The sequence below is a fragment of the Aotus nancymaae genome, unplaced genomic scaffold, assembly GCF_030222135.1.
Source record: "Aotus nancymaae isolate 86718 unplaced genomic scaffold, 86718_ANA_hifiasm-v0.15.2.pri h1tg000003l, whole genome shotgun sequence".
Taxonomy (NCBI): domain Eukaryota; kingdom Metazoa; phylum Chordata; class Mammalia; order Primates; family Aotidae; genus Aotus; species Aotus nancymaae.
The window spans coordinates 21366035-21390402 of NW_026988414.1; the positions used below are offsets into that span (position 1 = coordinate 21366035).

A 24368-nucleotide genomic window follows, 5' to 3' on the forward strand; every position below is an offset into this window, starting at 1 on the left:
TGACTCACACCTGTAATCCCAGCACTTTGGGAGGCTGAGGCAGGCAGCCAAGGAATTCAAGACCAGCCTGGGCAACATGGTGAAATCCCGTCTCTACAAAAATTAGCCAGGTGTAGTGATGTGCACCTGTAGTCCCAGTTACTCGGGAGGCTGAGGTGGGAGAATTGCTTGAGCCTGGGAGGTGGAGGCTACAATGAGCTATGACTGCACCACTGCACTTCAGCCTGAGGGTCGGAACAAGACCCTGTCTCAAAAAAAAAAAAAAAAAGTAAAAACAGAGAGACGGAGGTGCCACATACTTTTATACAACAAGGTATCACAAGAACTCACTCATTATCACTAGAACAGTACCAAAGGTATGATGCTAAACCATTCATGAGAGATCTGCCCTCATGATCCAGTCGCCTCCCACCAGGCCCCACCTCCAACACTGGGGATTATATTTCGGCATGAGATTTGGGCAGAGACACACATCCAAACTGTATCTGTCACCTGGATTCTTTTCTTAAATCTCACATTAATTAATGGAAAGAAGTTTCATGACCCTTCGCAATTATTGGATTGCTTTTTGTGAGAATAGTGTCTGATATAATGAGATCAGTTCTCTATTTACTTGGAAATGAATAACTACAGGCACATATGCACATATTCTTGCTACTAAAATATTCAATATTTTCAAAATATTTTCACTATTTTTCTAAATAAGAGTTCCTGATGGAAACATTTTCTCTCATAATTAAGGCTACAGCAAGACATGTTTAAGGAATTTCAAAAGTGTGCTTCTTTGCCATAGTTCTGAATGCAGGTGTGGGTGCTTAATGACGGATACAAACTCTAGAGCAGTGCTACGTAATTGGAAATGCACTAAACATATTAGCAGTGGTGAAAATGAGAGTCATTTGGAGGTCAAAAGCAGAAAGAAAGGCCAATACGCTGGGAGTCAGGGCACTGGCCTAAGTCTTGTTCTTCTGCAAATCATCCTTAGGAATTTTAGAAAGTTGCTTCACCTCTGTGGGCCTGAAGCTATGTCTACTTCTATGTTCTACTCCCCACCAGCCCTTGGATGAAATGGCATCTCTAGGTAGGAGGAGGTAGCAGAGCCAGTTCTTATTTAGAGCAGTCAGTTCTTTTTTAAAGCAAAAATGTCAGAGTAGTTTATAAGGCTCTAGCCAGGTTTGGGGTTTTGTTTCTGCCACTAAGGATAACACTGTACACATGGAGGACTTCTACACGAACAAATTCCCAGTGTACAACTTGTTCCTATCATAGTGCCCTTCTGTGCTATATATTTCTAACTTCATTCGACAACTATTTATTGAACATGTTCTATGCATCAAACACTTCAATGGGTCATAATGGAAGTAAATGGAAATAGTCTAAAATTAAGTACAGAGAAGCACGGTGGTGACACATATATGTATACGTAGCTAACAGGAGAAAGAGCTCTCTGGGACCCTCATTCTGTCCTAAATTAAAATGCAGAAAACCCTATCCCACACAGCATGAATTTTGTGCAGCTTAATATCATTGTTGATAATACCTTTTCTTTTCAGCTCAGTGTAAACAAGGCACCTACTCATTCAATGGACTTGAGATTTGTGAATCATGTCCACTGGGCACTTACCAGCCAAGATGTGGTTCCCGGAGCTGCCTCTCATGTCCAGAAAACACCTCAACTGTGAAAAGAGGAGCCGTGAACATTTCTGCATGTGGAGGTTATCAAAACCTTAGGCACTGATATTTCTTTAAACCTACTAGCTTCCATGCATGAAGGAGTAGCATATTTTCAGCAAAACCATACATCTACTCTATGAACAGAATGGAAATAAGCTGTCTCTTCATAAAGAGGTTTCTTGGTTTGGTTGTTTGGTTTCTTTTTTCAGCCAGTCAACACTTAGGTATAAATACCTGCAGTGTAGACACTGGGCTGGGTTAGGAACACGAAAGAAGTGTAAGACTCAATCCCAGGCCTCAAACTGTAATAAACATGTGGCTTCATGATATGGTAGAAATACATCTAAACTAGGAACTTCATTCCTTCCTTTATAAAGTGAAATTCTGTCTAGTGTTTCTTGAAACTCTAAAAATATTGTATTCTGTGGATTATGACATTTCATTTACGAGTTGAGGATTTTCATGAGTGGTTATTCACTAGGGTAGCTCATTAGAATCATCTTCACATTTACATGAATATTTTTAAAATACTGAAGGCTGATCTTCTCTCCCAGAGATTCTGACTTAACTTGTCTGAGTAGAGGTTGGGCATTGGTTTTCTTTTTTACATTTCCCCAGGTGATTAGTTGGAGTGATTAGGAAAATTTGAGAGCCACTCATTTTGGTTCTCAAATGTCAGCATGGAGACCTTCCTCCAGGGTCTTTGATTCAGTAGGTCTGCAGAGGGATCTGAGAATTTGCATTTCCATTAATAACGAGTTTTCAAGTAATGCTGATTGTACTGCTCCAGGGTCCACACGTTGAGAACCACTGGTTTAAATAGAAATAAAAAGATCAGAGTTCCAATTTTTAAGGATTTCTGGTTGACATCCCTACTCAGGGATATTTTCCAGCAAAATACTCATGAACATGTAAACAAAAACAAAAGATGAAAACTTAGAATGACAGTGAAGCTAGGACTGACAGTCAAGGTCAGCCTACTTCCAGAAATTCCAAAAACTTGCAACTGCTGTAATTTGCAGTTAGTAAAACTGGACTAAACATAAAAGGTTGGTTGTTAGCTTACCTCACTGGGAACTGAACAAAAATATTCTTGAAAGATTTTTTTTTCTAATTGTGTATCCTACCCATGCTCTACAGTATTATTTAAAAACCTAAGGTCTGTGGCAAATGAGAAATGAAGAATCTGTTCCCATATTGAATGATTGATGTTTTTAAGAAGGCAACTTACTGATTCCCTACTTCTCTCAAGCTACACAGAGACACCCAAGGCACACTTCCTACCCTCGCTGTACCCCAGCCATGCTTAACTTCATCCAATTAGAGACAGATTACCAGTAAACAAGAGCTGGGAAAAGTTATTGTGCAAGGGCAGGAAGGGGCGTTTCCAACATTGCATCTTGGAAGTTGTAGTCCTCATAAGTTAAGTGCATAGGGAGAAAAGGAAAAAGGCAAAACACACTGTGAGTTATAGGTATTACATGTATTCCATCTGTTTAAATTATCTCAGTCACTATGGTAGAATCAAGGTAGATATGAGTCTATAAGACCCGAGGCATTAGGCAAGTAATATTCATCAACCTAATAGTTTCTCTGAAGAGTTGAGAAGAAAATTTAGCTAGGGCCTAACTGAAACTCATAAACCATGTCTGTTGGATAATACCAGCTTTGGATCTTTTAATTAAAAGTCTCACAAGTCTTCACATTCTGAGTGAAATAGATCTGCTAGAGACTCTTTTACTTTGTCAATGTAAGAACTAATTTTGGCAGGAAGTCCACAGTAAAAAAGTCTCTCTTCCTGCCCACTTCCTCCAACCGCAAAAGAAACTATGATTTTTACAGTGAAACAAGTTCATATTTGAGAATTTTTTTCTTTTAGCTTTTTAAATAAACCTTGAGGTTTGTCCAATACTAAATTATTGTAATTAAGGAGTTATAATTCCCAGAAAGTCGAGAAATTTCTGGTCCTACTCTTTTAATATTTCTAGCATAAGTTTAACCACATTCTGCTTGTCATGAGTGGGAATTAGGAATAACAGAAGTTGACGTTTTTCTGTGGTGCTGGATAAACGTCATTTTATTTTAAACTTAAATGTGTACAAGTAATAAAATGGTCCCTTATACATATTTTTTCTTAGTTTTTAACCTCTCCTTCCCTCCCTCCCCCTCTTTCTTTCTTAGTTTTATGTTTGAGGTCATTTTTTATTTGGTTAATATTCCACTCATTATTGGCAAGAGAATTTCAGATTTGGTTAAATGACAATTCTCAAATGAATGTTCTTTACAAAAAGACTGTCTAACACAAAATGACAGTGAAAGATTAACAATAATAAGATTGCCAGACACATGAATACAAAAAACCACAAGCAAGTAGGGGTGGTAAAATGAATTTATGAAAAAGTTCAATTCAAAGCCAAATAGCATCACACGAGGAAGAAAAGAGTTATTTTTACAAAATTCACAAGCGGTGTAAGTTAGTCATAATAAAGCTTTGTCATCACATAAGAGCAGTGAAATATAACAAAATCTGTATGTCTCACAAGGGGAAATTGTACAAATAAAATTTTCATGGAAGATTTTAATACCTTCCTTGATTTTTTTTTTTTTTTTTTTGAGACAGAGTCTCACTCTGTCACCCAGGCTGGAGTGTAGTGGCACAATCTCATCTCACTGCAACCTCTGCCTTCTGGGTTCAAGTGATTCTCCTCCTGCCTCAGCCTCTCAAGTAGGTGGGAATACAGGCACCTGCCACCACGCCTGGCTAATTTTTATACTTTTAGTAGAGATGGTGTTTCACCATTTTGGCCAGGCTAGTCTGGAACTCCTGACCTCAAGTGATCCACCCACCATCGCTTCCCAAAGTGCTGGGATTACAAGGATGAGCCACTATGCCCTGCCACACCCTTGAATTTATAAAGATCAAGTAGACAATCAGTAAGGGTGCAGAGAACTTATAGTACATGACTGATAAGGATGAATTAATAATATACATTACACTTTTTACTCTACTGTGATAACACTTTTAATGAAGTATTTATTATTTTTAATTATCTCTAGATATAATTTAAAAATCTCAATAAAATTCAAAAAATAGCAATTATACAATATAAATTCTCTGACCATAAGATGATTAAAAACAGAAATTAATAATAAAAGCTTAAACAAATACTTATTCCAAACATTTATACATTCAAACCATCCTTCTGAAAAATAATTTTGTCAAAAAATCAAATTACAATTCATATTACTTAGAAAATAGCAGATAAAATAAAAATACTAATTATAAAACTACCAATTTTGCTAAAGGTACTTTCGTAGGTAAATATATTACCTTACATTATTTTAGTATTAAATTACTTGCTCATGAAAGCAGTTAAACAAAATTAACAGGCAAAATACAAACTGGCAAAAATAATTATGTCAAAGGATTCATATTCTTAATATATAAAACAAATATAAAAGATCCTTTATAAATAGACTATTCAGGAGAAATAAAATTTCTAATAAGTAAAAGAAAGCAACTTAATTTATCATCAAAGTGCAAATTAAAATAACTATAATTCCATTTTCACTCTCAAATTGGAAAAAAACATTTAATAATCATTACCAATGCTGAAAAGCATGCAGTAAAAACAGTGATTTCATATATTGCTGATGTGAGTATAAATTGGAACTACTAATTTTTTTTAATCATTTGGCATTATATATCAATGGCTTTAATCTTTTCAAATATTTAGACCTAACTATTCAACTACTCAAATCCAACTATTCTAATTCAACTACTCAATTTCAGCTATTATCCCAAGGAAATAATCAGAGCTAAATACAAAGATTTATGTGAAAAATTTACATCAGTATTATTTATAATAGCAAACAAATGAAAACAATCTAAATATTCAATAGTAGAAAAAATGTTAGATTGATCATTGTCAATGAGATGTAACAGTTTTCTTTTATTAAAATCTATACTATTTAATGATCTGGGGGAACTATTTGGGAAACACTTATGATATCATGTTAGGTGGAAAAATCAGAATACAATTATTATATGGCCAGTTATAAACTTTATTAAATTAATGTTTGTTACTAGAGACAGGAAGGAAACCCAACAAAACATTTACCTGAGTGATAAGATGGTATGGGTATAAAATATGTGGAAGGGTCTATATAGGTTATTCAGTAGGTTTCTTATAAGCAAAGATTAAATCACTTTCAAATATAGGGTGTGTTGCTTTATATACACAAATGATTTGTTTTTACCTCTACAGTTCCTTGTCCAGAAGGAAAATTCTCACGTTCTGGATTAATGCCCTGTCACCCATGTCCTCGTGACTATTACCAACCTCATGCAGGGAAGGCCTTCTGCCTGGCCTGTCCCTTTTATGGAACTACCTCATTCGCTGGTTCCAGATCCATCACAGAATGCTCAAGTAAGATGAACTTCATTTCTTACATAATCCTGTGTTGAACACTTACTCTTCCTGTCTCTGTTGTAGCTTCAGTTCTGATAATTACTATTTTCAGTGGATTTCAGTGTCTGAACTTGTTAAGTTGTCCTTCTGAGGTATTTTTGATGACCATGGAACAGAATCTTGTTTTGGAAACACTGAACTTGATAACTTCCAAATTTCTTTTTAAAGAGTCTAGGATGTAATGATGTATGCCATCCATCTGTTTTCTTTATTAAAATATACGTGAAACAAATTATATGTGATTTTACCCACTCTGATAACCAGATTCTTGACCATAGTACTTAGATATAGTCTACTTACTGGCATATCTACCACATTGACATGTTTTTCTATTAATTGAATAGGTTTTAGTTCAACTTTCTCAGCAGCAGAGGAAAGTGTGGTGGCCCCTGCCTCTTTTGGACATATTAAAAAGAGGCCTGAAATCAGCAGTCAGGCAAGTTCGTTTTGTATAAAATTTTCTCTGTGGAATGCTTGGAAAATAATTTTTCATTTTACATGTCACACACAGGAAAAGGACCAGGATTGAAACTTTAAGTAATCAAAATGTATGAATTTTATAAATGAATAATTATATTTACAGTGACTCCTGTTTAGAACATTCCCAAAATGCAGCATTAGATGCTCTAAGTATCAAAAATGAGAGTTTTTCCCAGCAATGCCTGGCAATAAGAATGAGTAGATATGGGGAGCCTTTTGATTCACTATAAACACTTACCACAAGCACAACCCATCATTTGAGTAAGGGAATTTGGTTTAACCAAAGGCCTTTTCTAATTGGCAGGAAGAGTTACCCAACTTTCATGAAAATTATTTAAATTTCTTTGCCAGCAAAAAAAGAAAAGAAAAAAGATTTACTGGGAAAAAGTAGGAGTTTTTAAAATTAAGAAACATAAATTAAGAATATAGCTACACCAAATGCTTTATATTTTTTAAAAGACTGGTTGTTAAACCTTGATTACTTTAACAGAGTCTTTAAAGAGAAAAAATTACTTTTTCAGTCATTACTCTGACACTCTGCCCAATGTCATGAATTCCTTGCTTTTTAGTAGTTTTATGGATAATGGGATTACATTTCTGATTTCAACTTCCTACAGCCTAGTCCAAACATAATGACTTGTTAGGACTTTATAAGTTATATTTGAAACTGAGCCTAGTGGACATAGGAATTTGAGGATCCTCTAAAGCAGTGGCTATCACGTGGAGGCATAAAAGAATCCTGGCCAACTTTTTAACACAGTAACGTACAGAGTTCACTCCCAGAGATTCTGATTTAGCTGATCTGGTTTGAGGCCCTGACCTTAGTACATTTTTAAAATATCAATGGTATTCTAGCATGCGGCCAGCATTTAGAAATGCTCCTTAGGTTTACTAGATCATCACCCAAGAATAACATATATATAATTTGCTCCCCTATATGACAGGCACCAGTGTTATTCAGGCAGCAACCGGCTAGCTTGTGAACTTACCTGGAAACAGGAACCAGCCATCTAATGCTGTAAACCTTCTGACTCTCTAATCAGGACTGCTTTGAAATAAATAGAGTGCCTTGTCTCTGATTGATTTCTTTTATGCTACTGGTAGGTTTTCCATGAATGCTTCTTAAACCCTTGCCACAATGGTGGAACCTGCCAACAACTTGGGCTTGGTTATGTTTGTCTCTGCCCACTTGGATATACAGGTAAATAACACCGAGGAATGTAGATTTTAATATATTTTTATATGAAATAATTATGACTTGCAGTATCAAATTTTAGTCCATTAAATATATCCTGTAAGATACAATAGACCATGTAAATGCACCAAAATTTGTTCAAGATAAACAATAGGTGAAAAAATTATACATACTTCACAAACAACAGTTTTCTTTACCCATTTTCAATAAAGAATAAAGACTCATCTTCCCTGTGAGTCTTTATCATAACCCACAAATTAAATTGAAATACAGTTCCAGGGGTCATGTCCAAGGTTTTATTCTATCAAAAATCATATGCACAATACTCAACATAGAACAGATTGTCCAGTATAAACATCTTTAAATGAACTGCTAGTTTATCTCATTTGCTACACACTGATAGAAGTTCTTGTGAATAGCTATCATTTATTGCTTTGTTTCTATCTTTCTAGAAGCTGTGCTTAGAAAAACAATATGGCTTTGGACTTTATTATGTAGGAATTTTCTAAGAATTAAAGGTTTTTTTTTTTTACAATTTGGTTCACATTCCACTTGAGTTCAGAAACATAATTTTAGAGGGGAAATGAACTATACCTTAAAATTGCAATTAATTTAAAATATTCATTTTCTTCTAGACAGTTTTTTTTTTTTCAATGTTGTGCAACCAACTTGAAAGTTTTTAATGAGAAAATGCTATGTCAGTAAAGGAACTCACCACAAAATAAGCAAAAGGAAAGTCAAACAACAAAGTATAGCCAAGATCTCTCTAGAATATTGGCATTCCATTTATTATAGCTGGCTCATGGTGTGTGTGTGTGTGTGTGTGTGTGTGTGTGTGTGTGTGTGTGTCTTTGTGAATTTTTATTAAAATATTTATCTTGACATTCCATAAGAAATAAAGGATCTTGTTTGGGAGTTCTGCAAATCAGTCGTGCTTGAGAGAGGGCATAGGATAGGACACTGGTTCTCAGTCAGGTACATCAGAATCATCTGGAAGACTTGTTAAAACACACATTGCTGGAACCCAGGCCCAGAATTTCTGATTCAGTAGGTCTGGAGTACAGCCTGAGAATTCATATTTTTTATTACATTCCCAGGTAATGCTGATGCTAGTGATGAGGACCCTGAGAAAGAATATGGGTTTTCAGCACAGCTAGCCCATAGGAAGCCTGTGTGCACCCTATGGGAAGATGCAGCCCACTCTGGGACACCTGGCATGTGAGCTGCGATCTGGCAGGATTTAGCCCCACCTCCTCCCTTCAGCCAGGTGACCTTAGTAGCAAGTACAGATAACATTGTAGCTTTCACTTTGAAATCAGCATAATTCCTGGCTCCATTTTGTGCTTCCAAGTGCCCTCATCACACTTCTAATTTGGGATCTTTTGCTATCTTTGATGTATCTTTGTAAGAATATCTTAAATTTGTTTATAAAGAGGTAGTATCCTCATTAAATACTTAAGAGATGGTAGCACTTAATGAATATTGCCCTTTTCTTTACCACTAGCCACTGAAAAATTCTCATTATTGAGATAATTACCTTTAAATGATCATGGTTCTGTTTTGGTAAATCCCTTCCTTGGATTGTCCCTCAGCATTTGGTTTACATTGTAGGCTTAAAGTGTGAAACAGACATCGATGAATGCAGCCCACTGCCTTGCCTCAACAATGGAATTTGTAAAGATCTAGTTGGGGAATTCATTTGTGAGTGCCCAGCAGGTTACACAGGTAAGGGGCAAGTTTCTTGTTTTTAACAATATAAATCTTTGAATCATTAAGATTTTATCACTGAGATAGATTTGGAATGTGTCAAAGATATATTTATAAGTTATTATAAATGTATTGAAGAAGCACATTTTCAAATATTACTTACATGCATTGGAAAAATGTTCTTGTCCTTATCCTGTTATGTAAGGAAAGCAAGATATCAATATGGGTATGCAATTGCTTTGTAAAACAGGCAGACATGTTCCCATCTTTGCCAGCTAGGTGTGTGACCTTGGACAAGCCATTTAACTTCACTGAACCTGTTTCTTCATTTGTAAAAGTGGAGGTGAGGAAATGAGAGAAAATATGTAAAGCCTACTACAAGTATTAGGTCCTCCCCAAGCTTTTTACTAGCATTTTACTGAATTTATGAAGTGTATATGCCAATTTCTGTGGATGTTCATGTGTGTGTGTGTATAATTATTACTAACTATGGACTTTGGGCACATTAATCCTTGAAATTATTACGCACCACTATGCCTCTCCTTTTAACTTAAATAAATGCATATTTCAGTGTTATCTTATTTTTTAACATTTAAAATCTTTGTCTTTATGACTTAAATTTTTAAAAATCATTTCAACTTTTATTTTAAATTCAGAGAGCACAAGTGCAGGTTTGTTACACGGATATATCGCATGATGCTGAGGCTTGGAGTACAGATAATTTTGTCACCCAGGCAGTGAGAATAGTACCCAACAGGTAGTTTTTCAGCCCATACCTCCCTTCTTCTCCCCTCTAATAGTACCCGGCATCTACTGTTCGTATCTTTATTCCATGTATACTCACTGTGTAGCTCCCACTTTAAGTGAGAGCATGCAGTATTTGGCTTTCTGTTCCTGCTTTAAGTCACTTAGAATAATGGCCTGCAGCTGCATCCAGGTTGCTGCAAAGGACATGATTTTGTGGAGTTTTTATGGCTACATAGTATTCCGTGATGTATAAGTACCACATTTTCTTTATCTAATCCACCATTGATGGGCACCTAGGTAGATTCCATGTCTTTGCTATTGTGAATAGTGCAGCAGTGAACATACAAGCCCGTGTGTCTTTTGGGTAGAACGATTATTTTTATTTGGATATATACCCAGTAATGGGATTGCTGGAATAACTGGCCAATCATATACAGAAAAATGAAACTGGACTCCAGCCTTTCACCATATACAAAAATTACTTGAGATGGATTAAAGATCTAAATGTAAGACTTCAAACCATAAAAATCCTAGAAAGAAAACCTAGGAAATGCCCTTCTTGACATCGGCCTTGGCAAAGGATTTATGGCTGAGTCCCCAAAAGCAATTGCAACAACAACAAAAATTAACAAGTGGGACCTAATTAAACTGAAGAGCTTCTGCACAGCAAAAGAAAGCATCAATGGAATAAACAGACAACCTGCAGAATGGGAGAAAATATCTGCAAACTATGCATCTGACAAAGGCCTAGCATCCAGACTCTAAAAGGAACTTAAACAAATCAACAAACAAAACACAAATAATCTCATTAAATAATGGGCAAAGGACATGAACAGACACTTCTCTAAAGCAGACACAGAAACAACCAACAACCGTGAAAGAAAGCTCATCATCGCTAATCATCAGAGAAAGGCCATCAAAATGACAATGAGATATCATCTCACACCAGTCAGAATAGCTTTTTTTTTTTTTTTTTTTTTTGAGTTGGAGTCTTGCTCTGTCACCCAGGCTGGAGTGCAGTGGCATGATCTCAGCTCACTACACCTTCTGCCTCCCAGGTTCAAGCAATTTTCCTGTCTCAGCCTCCCAAGTAGATGAGACTACAGGTGCAAGCCACCATGCCCAGCTGATTTTTTTGTATTTTTAATAGAGATGGGGTTTCACCATATTGGTCTCAAACTCCTGATCTCAGGTGATCCGCCTGCCTCAGCCTCCCAAAGCGCTGGGATTACAGGCATGAGCCACTGCACCTGGCCAGAATGTCTATTATTAAAGAGTAAAAAATAACAAATGCTGACAAGGTTATAGAAAAAATGGAACACTTATACACTTTTAGTAGGAATGTAAATGAGTTCAGCCACTGTGGAAAGCAGTTTGGATATTTCTCAAAATATATATCTTATTTAAGCCAAGAGTCACAGCTTCTAGCACCTTCTCAAAAAATAGTTCAGAAACAGTGATCTTATTCTCAATTCCCTTATTAACCCACATTATAATTATTATATTGATCATATATTCTAATAAAATAGACTAGGATTTACTATTTTATAAATATTAATAACCCTATAATATTATAGAGCATACTGACATCATCTAAATCATCCAGCATTGTACCTAACTCATAAAATCATTATTATACTAAAAACATATCAGAATATATATTTTAATACATGTGGGTATATAATTTTCTATATTTTAAAAAGTTTAGTAAAATTCTTACAACATTTCAAAGGAACCAGATTCTAATAACTTTATCATGTATCTAAAAACAATTTCCATAAAGACATGAAAATGTTTAACATAATTTACAGTAGCAATCATTTGGAACAACTAATATATTTTGTCTATTTCAAATCCATGCAATAATTGTAGTCTGGACTTATTAAAAGGTATATTGAGTTTATACAGTAAAATTGCATTTCACCTGGAAGTGTAATTTCAAAGTTTATATATAGGGAGACCTTATAAATAGTCAAAGTTGTCCTTGAAAATCCTTCAAATCAGCCATCAAGTAGAGTGGAGTTGATATTGCCCTTGATAAAGTGATAGTGTACTCTATCAACTACAGTGAACAGGCATGCTGTTTTGAAATACGCCTATTTTACCTCAACAAGAGAAGAAATCATTTTTGTCTTATGAACACCAAAGTGGGTGGCTTGTGTTTAGGGATCACGTCACATATATCTTGAAACAAATTGCTCTCAGCTTGTATTCTATTCTAAGAGGCCCACATGCTATGAGACCAACTGCAGACCTGCAGACTCATCATCCCTAACCAGGGTGTGTATTCAGCAGCTAGAACCACAGCGAAATCGCTTGCCTGGTTTTCATTTTCTTTCTCTTGTTCCTTCCTCTCTGCCAAATGCATATGGTTGCATTTCCATATACAGTATTAAAATTATGCACCTGTATCCTACATTTCTTTTTCTTTTTCTTTTTTTTATTGAGAGGGAGTCTCGCTCTGTCACCAGACTGGCGTGCAATGGCACAACCTCAGCTCACTGCAATCTCCGCCTCCGAGGTTCAAGTGATTCTCCTGCCTCAGCCTCTCCAGTAGCTGGGACTACAGGCGCGCACCACCATGCCTGGCTAATTTTTTGTATTTTTAGTAGAGACAGGGTTTCACCATGTTGGCCAGTATTGTCTCCATCTCTTGATCTCGTGATCCACCCTCCTCGGCCTCCTAAAGTGCTGGGATTACAGGCCAGGCGTGAGCCACCGCGCCCAGCCACATTTTGTTTAAAATTCCAAATCTCATGTTAGCGACACCTGGTGTTGAATCACGGTAACTTGTGACCAGAACGGCAAACACATACTACGAGAACAGAACCAAGTTTCTAAACCAAATAAATATATATTTATAACGGGAGCGGTGGCTCGTGCCTGTAATCCCAGCACTGTGGGAGGCCAAGTTGGGCGGATCTTCTGGGGTCGGGAGTTCGAGACCAGCCTGACCAACATGGAGAAACCCTGCCTCTAATAAAAATACAAAAAGGTAGCTGGGCATGGTGATGCCTGCCTGTAATCTCAGCTACTCGGGAGGCCGAGGCAGGAGAATCGCTTGAACCTAGAGGTTGTGGTGAGTCAAGATAGCACCATTTCACTCCAGCCTGAGCACAAGAGTGAAACCCCATCTCAAAAAAGAAATATAGATATAGATATAGATGATATAGATATATATACACACACACACATATACACACACACACTAGATGTGAAATGTATTATGTATGTTATTTATTAGACATTAAATCTATTGTGTGGATTTACTGTGAAAAAACAAATAAGTGTTCATTATGGTCTGTATGAAAGTATAGATTTTATGTTAGATTTACTATTCTCAAAAAGCAATTTTTATTGTGGAATTTCCTTTTAGCATATTTTAATGTCAAGGTACTTAAATTATTAGATGTGTGTTATATAATTCCATGAGTTATAAATTTAAGCATCCTAATCTCTTCAAATCAACGAGTCTTTGTACTTACCTTCTTAAATGTGAAGATTTATGGCTCTAGGCTCATTTCTGTGCTGTCCTTGGTGATGTAACAGGCCTCTTTGATCTGTTTCTAGGTATCTAAAATAAAGGATATGAATTACATCAGTTGTTCTCAAATTATGTTCACACAAAACATGGGATAGCTGCACAGAAATTTGTCTGTGTTTTTTTCTCCCATAATTTTTGCTACCTTTGTAACTGTGACATTGTAACTGTTACCAATTAAGTCTAAAAGAAACAAACTCAAAAAAGAGGACAACTAGCAAACAATTAAGGAGAAAAAATTTGAAACAAAATCACACATTTTTTTAACTAAAAAATATGGTCAGACATTCGTGGTTATCATATTCTATCGCATGCTGAATATGTTCGGTTTCTTGCTAGAAAAATTTTTCAGTTCACAGAATAGAAGAAATGTTTTATTTCAACATGTTTGGCAGAGAGTTAAATTTTTCACAGACATCTTACCCATGATTTCCAATTTCCCTGTTCCAACACCTGAACCACTTGCTTGGAAACTATAGGTCTTAAAGTCCTTACAAGTTTTCTCCAGCTCAAAGATTACTGATTCTTTGCAGGTCAACGATGTGAAGAAAATATAAATGAGTGTAGCCCCAGTCCATGTTTAAATAAAGGAATCTGTGTTGATGGTGTGGCAGGCTATCGTTGCAGATGTGTGAAAGGATATGTAGGTAAGATGTTTCCAGTCTCCCATGTTGTCTTAAAATCTTTTAAAGGAAAAAAAAAATCTTGCGAAGTACCACACATTCGTACATTTCCTAACATGATATATATTAATGTAAATTTTTGGATTTTATGACTGTACTATGATTATTTAAGAGAAAGTCCTCATTTTTGAGGAAATACACTCTGAGATTTTTGGGGTACAAGGACGTGCAGGTCTACAATTTTCTCTTGAATGGTTCAGCAAGACATAATTTGTGTATGCGGGGTGTGTGTGTGTGTGTGTGTGTGTGTGTGTGTGTTAAGACGAACTTTCAAGAAAAAACTGGAGACAAATTATGTAATGTCGTATTGCAAACAGATGCGCTATCATATAATTAAAAGTGTATGCTTAAATGTTAAAGAGTAAATCCAGGAAAGAAAATGGCCAATAAAGGAAAAAGGCAAGATCAAAGAAACAGGCAAGAATTTACAGCTTTATTTCTTATCATCTCAGTTAGATATCTATTACCAAACTTAATTTGAAAAAAAAAGGTAAGATTAAAAAAAGCAGATTATCAGCTGGGTGCAGTGGTTCATACCTGTAATAGAGGCAGGCAGATCACTTGAGCCCAGGAGTTATCATCCTGGCCAACATCTGTCTCTACTAAAAAATACAAAAATTATCCAGACATGGTGGTGGGTACCTGTAGTCCCAGCTACTTGGGAGGCTGAGGCAGGAGAATCGCTTGAACCCAGGAGGTGAAGGTTGCAGTGAGCCAAGACCACACCACTGCACTCCAGCCTGGGTGACAGAGCGAGACTCTGACTCAAAACAAAACAAAAACAAAAAATACAGATTATTGAAAACCCAGTTTCAAAAAAAATGACTTAGAAAAGGCAGAGCCCGTTACAGAATGGATCTCAAACCAGTTTGATGAGCCAGTGGCTCCACAGCCTCCATTCCAATCCTCTAGAAGTAGCATCCTCCAGGAAGTCAACACTTCAATCACAGTGTTCCCAGGGAGTTAATCATTTGGGCTATTTCTCTTCCTTCTCCATCCTCAGGTCTGCATTGTGAAGCAGAAGTCAATGAATGCCTGCCAAACCCATGCTTAAATAATGCAGTCTGTGAAGACCAGGTTGGGGGATTCTTGTGCAAATGCCCACCTGGATTTTTGGGTACCCGATGTGGAAAGAATGTGGATGAATGTCTCAGTCAGCCATGCAAAAATGGAGCTACCTGTAAAGACGGTGTCAATAGCTTCAGGTAAAAGGCTAAGTCTTATACAGTGAAATTGCATTTCACCTGGAAGTGTAATTTGAAAGTTTATATATAGGGAGAAATTTTTTTCTATTTTTTCTAAGAAATTTTCTAAGAAATTTAAATTTTTTCTAAGAAAAATTTTTTCACTATTTTTATTTTTTAAACTATTCAGTGATTTTTGCAGCGTTTATGGAGTATCGCTTTGAGTCTTGAGTCAGCCATTCTCAAATGCTGGCCCTGGGATAGGCTACAGTTGAATCTCCCCACCACCATTTCTGCTTCACTAAGCCTGGAGTAGAGCCTATCATTTTAAAATAGGCAACCTGTTATGGCTTACGTTTCTCAATGATTCTGATGCACAGCCATGTTTGGGAACTAATGTTCTATACTTGGGAAGTCATAAAAGATGAAATATAATTACTCAGAAGCAAATACAGCAGCACTAGACAAAACTCATATTTTAAAATGTTTTATGCTTTAGCTAAAGTTTTTTATACTAGATAAGATCAAAATGGAATCTGCAATCATACCGTGACAGGACAGTGCTCATCTATATTCTACGTCCATAATATTCAAACTCTTTTTTAGCTTAGCAACCTTTGGTTCAAAAGAAATCTAACATCGATGTAAAAAATTAAAATAGTAAAAGCTAAGCTTTTGTGGCTGAAAATAGTAGTGTTTGAGGGGTAGAAAGACTGTGTCTCCCTGAGGCAGCTCTTTGGTGCCAGTAGAATACCGTTTGAAAAACAACCCTCTCCTGTTGTCATTATCAAAACTATCCCATTTCATCCCCTACTCTTTGCAGGGAAGTACAGAAGACAGCACATCTGCAGTACACACTCCAGATTTTGCTTGCTTGCAAAACTTTAGAAAACTGTATTGTCCTCAAGATGCTGTTGGTTTTATAAGTTTGCAAAAGTAAAAACCAAAAAAGAAAAAAAGAGGCCTGGCCCGGTTGCAACATTGTCCCATCCCCTTCCTTCTAGTTCAGCCTCTTCCATTACCATCCTCCCACAAACAGCTAAGGCACTGTCCAGAAGAAATAAGAAGGCAGTTCTGCCAATGAGACTTTTGCCTTCCATCTGTAAATGAGGTCTTATCATGTAGTATCGTTTTCTCATGGGTGTTTGACATTTTCTGGCATATAGTACCTAACTAGGCTGGGCGTGGTGGCTCACGCCTGTAACCCCAGCACTTTGGGAGGCCAAGGCCTGCAGATCACAAGGTCAGACGATCGAGACCATCCTGGCCAACATGGTGAAACCCCGTCTGTACTAAATACAAAAAATTAGCCAGGCGTGGTGCCTGTAACCTCAGCTACTTGGGAGGCTGAGGCAGGGGAATTGCTTAAACCCGGGCAGAGGAGGTTGCAGTGAGCCGAGATCATGCCACTGCACTCCAGCTGGGAGACAGAGCAAGACTCCATCTCAAAAACAACCAAACAGAAAAAAAAGATTAATGAATACCAAAGTTGTCTAAATCCTAACTAGAAGAAAGATGAAAGTACATGGTCCCAATTCAGAAGGAAGCATGTGTATTGTTGACAAAGTGAATCTATTTCATAGATGAGGATATGATAGTATTGTAATGACACCAAACACAGGAGGATAAAGGTGAGTGAAATCATAGTTAAAATAGATTTACCATCCAATGCAGAGACCCAGTAAAGATCCCCCAATTCCAACTGACACTTTTGTTTAAATTCCCCAAACACCAGTTATTCATATTAGTCATTAATAGGTCAATATCTAAGAGGTCCTCATATAAACATGCTAGTAACAATAACATTAGCATTTATTGGAACCAGTCCTTTTAAATTACAAAATATTTCAGTCATACAGAAAATTACAAAGAATAGTAAAAGTCATGTACTGATCACTGTGATTATCAAACCTTAGTATTTTGCGATATTTGATTCACATCTTTTGTTTTAAAGAAGTAAGTTCTAAAGGTAGGGCTGTATTCCCTCCAAAACACACACACACACACACACACACTCTTTCTTCCCCCAGCGGCAATCACTGTCCTGAAGTCTGAATATATCTTTCTTATTCAGGTTTTATATTTTGCTACATATATGACTCTATAAATAGCATATAAGTTACACGTTACTTAAGTGGTATCATAACATACATATTCTTTTGCAGTTTGTTTGTTTTTTTCCACTCAGCATTCTATTTTCAAGTGTTATCAAGGTGGTTACATTTGGCTCTGGTTTGTTCATTTCAATTGCTCCTTAGTATTCCAATACATGATGAAATTAATTACACTATAATTCATTTTTTCATTCTCCTCTCCATAGACATTTAGAATTATGCTGCTATGAACATTTGTTATATGGGTCCCTGTGTACCTTGTGCAATTATCTCCTAGAGTAGGTAACAAGAAATGGATTTACAGGGCTCTGGGAAAACAAACTCTCAACTTCTTGTGACATTGCCAAATTGTAATCCTACTCATTATGTGGGACTTCCTATTTTATGACACCCTTGTCACCATTTGACATTGCTAGATATATTTTCTATTCTGATGAGTTTAAATGGTTTGTTGCATAGCACAGAAACTGTGTAGCATCCTGATTAAGAAAAAGGTTATAGGTTGGTTCAAAATCCCACTCCACCACTTGGTAGCAATAGAACTTGGGCAAATTCTTTAACCTCTCTGAGCAACAGTTTAGCTCATCTGTAAAATGGGAATAATACTAGGATTACCTCATTGTTATGAAAATTGGCTTAACATAGAAAAGCCTTTAGAACAGCATCTGAACTTTTCGCACTTTTCCGAGGACTCCTATGAGGAGAGAAACCACAATGTGCGAATTATATTTCACCTGGACCAGAACTACCTTCTACTTTATTTATCTTCTGCAACATTTCTAATACATCTTGTCTTATATAGGTTTAATCAGATGGACAGGAAAAAAATAACCTACAATCAAAATATTGTTTTGATCTGGAAAATATGTTCCAGCATCTCAATTTTCAAAGTCTTTTGAGATAAGATTATCATAATGGGAGACTTCCTACAACGGTTCTCATTGTTACAACATTTTGTTTTCTTTCAGATGCCAGTGTGCACCCGGCTTCACAGGATCATACTGTGAATTGAACATCAATGAGTGTCAGTCTAACCCATGTAAAAATCAGGCCACCTGTGTGGATGAATTAAATTCATACAGTTGTAAATGTCAGCCAGGATTTTCAGGCAACAGGTGTGAAACAGGTATATATTAACTCAATGTTATTAATAACAATAGTAAATATAGTAATATGATAACAATACCAATGTTTTGCCTGTACCAAGCACTGCCTGTAAGCCAAAAACTATGCCAAGCACTTTGTACTCATTTAATCTTCACATCCATCCTACAAACTAGGTACTACTGCTATTATCCTCAGTGACACAGATGATGAAATTAAAGTTTAGAAATTTAGGGGGGAAATAGAGACAATTGAATTTAGCAGAACTCTTCACATTCTACTTATTTGTAATAGAAAGGATACTTTGATAAGCCACTTGAGTTAGGAGGTGAGAATCCATGGGCATATTTGAGAATCAGCAGATCGAATCTAAATTCTCGGGAGACTGGAGTCTTTTAGCTGTAAGACTTGCTTTATTGAGTGGGCTATGCAGGTTTGGAGCACAGATGAATTGCTCATGAAATAGAGAAAAGCCAGAGCCCTTAGTAGGGCAGCATGTTGTCCTTGCAGCACCTCCTCCTTCTCTCCTCTGACATCAGTTACTTCCTCTCTACTGGGTCATTCTCATCAGCATACAGAAATGCTTTAGTATCTTTTAGTAGCATTTCGGTTCCACCTCTCCTTCCAACTACTCCCTGTTTCCTGGCTTCCCTTCACTATTGAATACTTTTCCTATCTTATATACTCACTGGTTATTTTATTTAAAAGAATGCGCTATGTAATTTGTAAATAATATGTATTTAATTTTGAAACTGCTTCTCAGATGAATAATAAATATTAACTGAAATGAACTTCTTTGACAATAGCACTGCTTCCTTTGACAGTTGGAAATGTCTTTCAAGTGCCATGGTCTGCACACTTTTCTTATTCATTGCAGAACAGTCTACAGGCTTTAACCTGGATTTTGAAGTTTCTGGCATCTATGGATACGTCTTACTAGATGGCGTGCTCCCATCTCTCCATGCTGTAACCTGCACCTTCTGGATGAAATCCTCTGATGAAATGAACTATGGAACACCAATCTCCTATGCAGTTGAAAATGGCAGCGACAATACCTTTCTCCTGACTGATTATAATGGGTAAGCAGAAGTGTCAGGAAGGCTGTGCTTAAGATCTTATCTTAGAACCAAATTAGAACTGATATTGAGGATGGGAAATGGGGAAATAAAGGGTCAGGTATTCCCGGAAAATAGCAGGGTGTCAATAATCAAATGGAGCATCTGAACAAATTCCTTTAGTGATAATGCCTCTAACACGTATTGTGTTTTGCTGTTTACTAAGTATTTTCATATATATTACTTCATCTGATCTTCACAGTGACCTGAGGAGCTAGTGCCCATTTTGTAGATAGTAGAATAAAGTTTCAGAAAGTCTAATTGACTTGCTCCAAATCTCACACCTTGGGAGTAGCAGGGCTAAGTCTCAAAATCTGACTCACATACTGATGCTCTTTCTTTTATATAATCCTTTAACCTCTGAAAGTTAAGGGATTTCAGTGACATCATTGGCCCTTGGGAGACAAGTATATTACATAAAAATCAGTATGCAAACTCAGTGTGCATATTTCTTTAGAATCCATAAATTCCAACTCCAGGGTCCCATTCCCCTGGGCTGTCAGGAGAGCCAACCTTAGTTGTTCTCAGAATCTTGGCAAAGAGCCATAGACTTGAGCAGGACTTCCATCATTGGTCAACTGTCCACGTTATTTATCACTGAGCTGTCCACTGACCCAGCCTTTGTGGTCCCTTTAAAACCACTGCTTTTTTCAACATGTGAAATTCTTGGCAAAACTTCACTTTCATAACTTCAATGTGGACAGTTTCTGTGGTGCACCACATGGCCTTTTCCTCTCAGATCCCCTAAAATTGTTGGCCTACTTAGGAGCAGGTTGTTGGTGTTCAAAACCCACTGAGCTTTCTTTTCTGTCTCCAATCCAGGGGAATCTCACTATTTTGGTAGAAATCTCCCATCCTCAAATACTATTCTTTTAAATGTACTTGATCTGTCAAAAAAGAAAAATCCAAGAAATTTGCAAAAACCCTCCTTTGAGACAAAATATATATAAAGAGAGAAACTGTTGCCTCTTTGAATAAGGAAAGAAACTGGAAAAACGTAGAAAGGAAATCATTAATTTGCAAAACTACTATTTTTTTCAAAAACATCTGTAAACATGATCTGAGAAGATGCTGGGAGAAGTAGTCAATAAATTTTTATCTTCATTATCAACTTTCTCTAATCATTTCTTTTGCTCCATTTGATTTTGAAGATTTTTCCTTTAAGCTGCCTATTAGCTTTGTCATTTCCCTGAATGACACAGTTGTTGGAAACATCTTCTGGCTGGCCATCCTTGTTGTTTCAATTATTCCTTTCTTTGGATCAACGTACTTTGTCTGACAAAGGACTGTATGAGCAACTGTCTTAGTCTATTCAGGCTGCTGTAATAAATAGCATAGACTTGGTGGCTTATAAAGAACATAAATGTATTTCTCACAGTTCTGGAGGCTTCAAGATCAAAGTACCAGCATAGTTAGTGTCTGGGGAGGGCCCAATTTCCTGTCCACAGATGGCACCTTCTTGCTATGTCTTCACATGGTGAAGGGGCAGGTGGACACTTCAGAGCCCTCATGACCTAATCATGTCCCAAAGACTCCACCTCCTAATCACATTGGTGATTATGTATTAATATATAAATTTTGAGAGAGCACACAGATAGTCATATCATGGCAGCAACCATCAAACAGACTTCTTATTTGTTTGATGAGGTATCTATGAGACATCTGAAGTTTGTTCTTGGTCTTAAGAAACTTACATTCTGAAAGAAGGATGTAGTCTGACATTTACACAATTCTCACCCTTTTCATTCTTGACTCATTCTCTCCAAAACAGCCAGTTGGTAAACTGTCTCAAATTGGAGCAACTTCTCTTGGCTCATCCTAAGACTTTTTGCTACCCCTCAGTGTTTAAGAAACACAAACCAATTTTCAGTGAGCTGAAATAAAGTATAATTAGTAAATCAAATCTGCGTCTATAAAATGTGACCAAATAGATTTTAAAAAGTAATAGGTTTACACAAAGTACTTTACCCACAAAAAAAGGAAAAAGAAGAAAAATAGTAATGTGCTCCACAGAAAGGATTGCAACATATGGCTAATGACTACATTCCCTGGAATCTCTCTCTCCGCAGCTGGGTTCTTTATGTGAATGGCAGGGAAAGGATAACAAACTGTCCCTCGGTGAATGATGGCAGATGGCATCACATTGCAATCACTTGGACAAGTGCCAATGGAGTCTGGAAAGTCTATATCGATGGGAAATTATCTGATGGTGGTGCTGGCCTCTCTGTTGGTTTGGCCATACCTGGTATGTTTTAACAAAATGAGTTTAATTCTGTTGGACTCTAGAGGTGGTGTAGCTTAAATGGGTATCAACTTTGCGAGCATTGTTGTCCTTGGTTTCAAACAAAGATTAACAGCTAACTCTCTCATTTCCTACTCCCTGGTTCTCATAACCGTGGGTTATTAGAAGCTTTTTCCCTAGGTAAGCTGTTTGTCTCTCTGAGTGGGAAATGTCTTTGGAGATATACATTAAGACTACCAAGAAGCATGCTGAACTAACAGCTGGTTGCTAAACTAGCTTCCAAGGAGATTAATTACTGGTATTTTTTTTTGTTTATTTTAAGGATTGTTTTGTTTTGTGTTGTAATCAGTATGTAAGCAGGACCACTGCTATCCATCTTTTATGCCCCTTTTAGATCTCAACCTGTCTTCTAAAAAATATTTTTATGTAAATACCGTTTTAGTTTGAAGAAATGCAAACTAAATTTCATTAGGTGGTCCAGGGTTCTCAGCATTGTACATGGCAATAAGCTTGTTCTATCTGGATAGATCTATAGAAGTATATGCCTACAACATGATTTTTTACTTTGCTCATTTGTTTCGGATATAAAATATGGTGCCTAGATAAAAGAAAATTAAATAAAACAAAAATAAAGTATTAGAAACTGACTAATAGAGTCTAGAAGTAAGTTGTATGAAACTAGGATAAGTATACAAATCAGTATAGCACAAAAATACTAAACTTCATAAAAATGTGATGAGATAACCTTTGGGAAGCCTCAAATCTAATACTTATTTATTAGAAACTATTGGCTGGGCACAGTGGCTCATGGCTGTAATCCCAGCACTTTGGTAGGCCGAGGCAGGTGGATCACAAGGTCAGGAGTTTGAGACCACCCTGGCCAATATGGTGAAACTGCATCTCTACTAAAAATACAAAAAAAATTAGCTGGGTGTGGTGATGTGCATCTGTAGTCCCAGCTACTCAGGAGGCTGAGGCAGGAGAATCACTTGAACCTGGGAGGCGGAGGTTGCAGTGAGCCGAGATCACGCCATTGCACTCCAGCCTAGGTGATGGTGAGAGACTCTGTCTCAAAGAAAGAAAGAAAGAAAGAAATTATTGTCTGTGCATTGTTTCACTTTTAATACTAAGAAGATCCATGCAGATCAAATCAAAAGTGACCTACTTGTGAATTTAAAGAATATGTACTAAGCACTTGCTAGATGGGCCAGGCACCTGTGCAAGGCACTGGAAACCCAATGGTGAGCAAAAGTCATGTGTTCCCTGCTCTCCGGAAGCTTTTATTATGGTTGGGGAGTGAGGTGTTCATGACATAATTATACTGAATAATGTGTAATTTCACAATGAGGCAAGCACTATGGAGGAAAGAACATCATTCATGAAAGCCTGTAACCGAGGAGCTGAGGTAGAATGGGGAGTCAATGGAGGTTTGGGGAGATGTCCCTAACTCTCAAGGATGATCAAGCACTAATTAAGGGGACTGGGTCTTGTTGAAAGACCTAGAAAAAGATTGATGTATCTGAAATGCAGGCTGAAAGAGGGAAGGCAAGGTATGCAGGTAGAGAGGGCAGACATGGCCAAATCACGTAAAGCCGTGTAGTGTTAAGGATTGAGGTTTTCACCCTAAAATCAATAGGGAGTCACTGATGGGTTTTAAGATGGCTGGGGGAGATGGCAGGAAGGGCAGCTTCGGTAGTCCTGGGAATGAGCGGAAAGAAGTAATAGGGTGTATGTGAAAATTTCTAAGTAACAAAAGGATCTCTAACCAGAGGACAAAAGGACTCTACAGTGCAGGAACAGCACTGAGAGTTAATATTTGAACTATAGGAAGCATTTATTATCCTTCTGCTGGGAGGGAAACTTGGGACAAGTGAAAAATAAAAGAGAAAATCACTCTTCCTTAAACCCCAGAATAACTGAAGAGATGAATGAAACATGCAGACAGATCCTTGGATGTGTATCCACACACTAAGCATTTGCCAAGCATCAATCCAGCCAATACAGCAACATCTGAGTGTTGAGGTTCCTGAAATGGAAGACTCAAAGGACAAAGCTGTAGAGTCAAGGACACATGCATTTTGCTATGAGGAGAGGGGAGAGAAGGAAGCTC

The 24368-nt window shown here is 37.0% G+C and overlaps 1 protein-coding gene across 1 annotated transcript in view; it reads left to right on the forward strand.

Moving 5' to 3' along the window:
- Window positions 1–24368, forward strand: part of SVEP1 (sushi, von Willebrand factor type A, EGF and pentraxin domain containing 1) — a 201862-nt gene that overhangs the window by 109057 nt on the left and 68437 nt on the right. Inside the window, exons 18-27 of the mRNA XM_021672141.2 lie at window positions 1554–1715; window positions 5943–6104; window positions 6491–6582; window positions 7731–7827; window positions 9433–9546; window positions 14350–14463; window positions 15503–15704; window positions 18766–18923; window positions 19779–19980; window positions 22086–22261. Of these exons, the coding sequence (XP_021527816.2) occupies window positions 1554–1715; window positions 5943–6104; window positions 6491–6582; window positions 7731–7827; window positions 9433–9546; window positions 14350–14463; window positions 15503–15704; window positions 18766–18923; window positions 19779–19980; window positions 22086–22261 (1479 nt within the window). The remainder of the gene's footprint in view (window positions 1–1553; window positions 1716–5942; window positions 6105–6490; window positions 6583–7730; window positions 7828–9432; window positions 9547–14349; window positions 14464–15502; window positions 15705–18765; window positions 18924–19778; window positions 19981–22085; window positions 22262–24368) is intronic.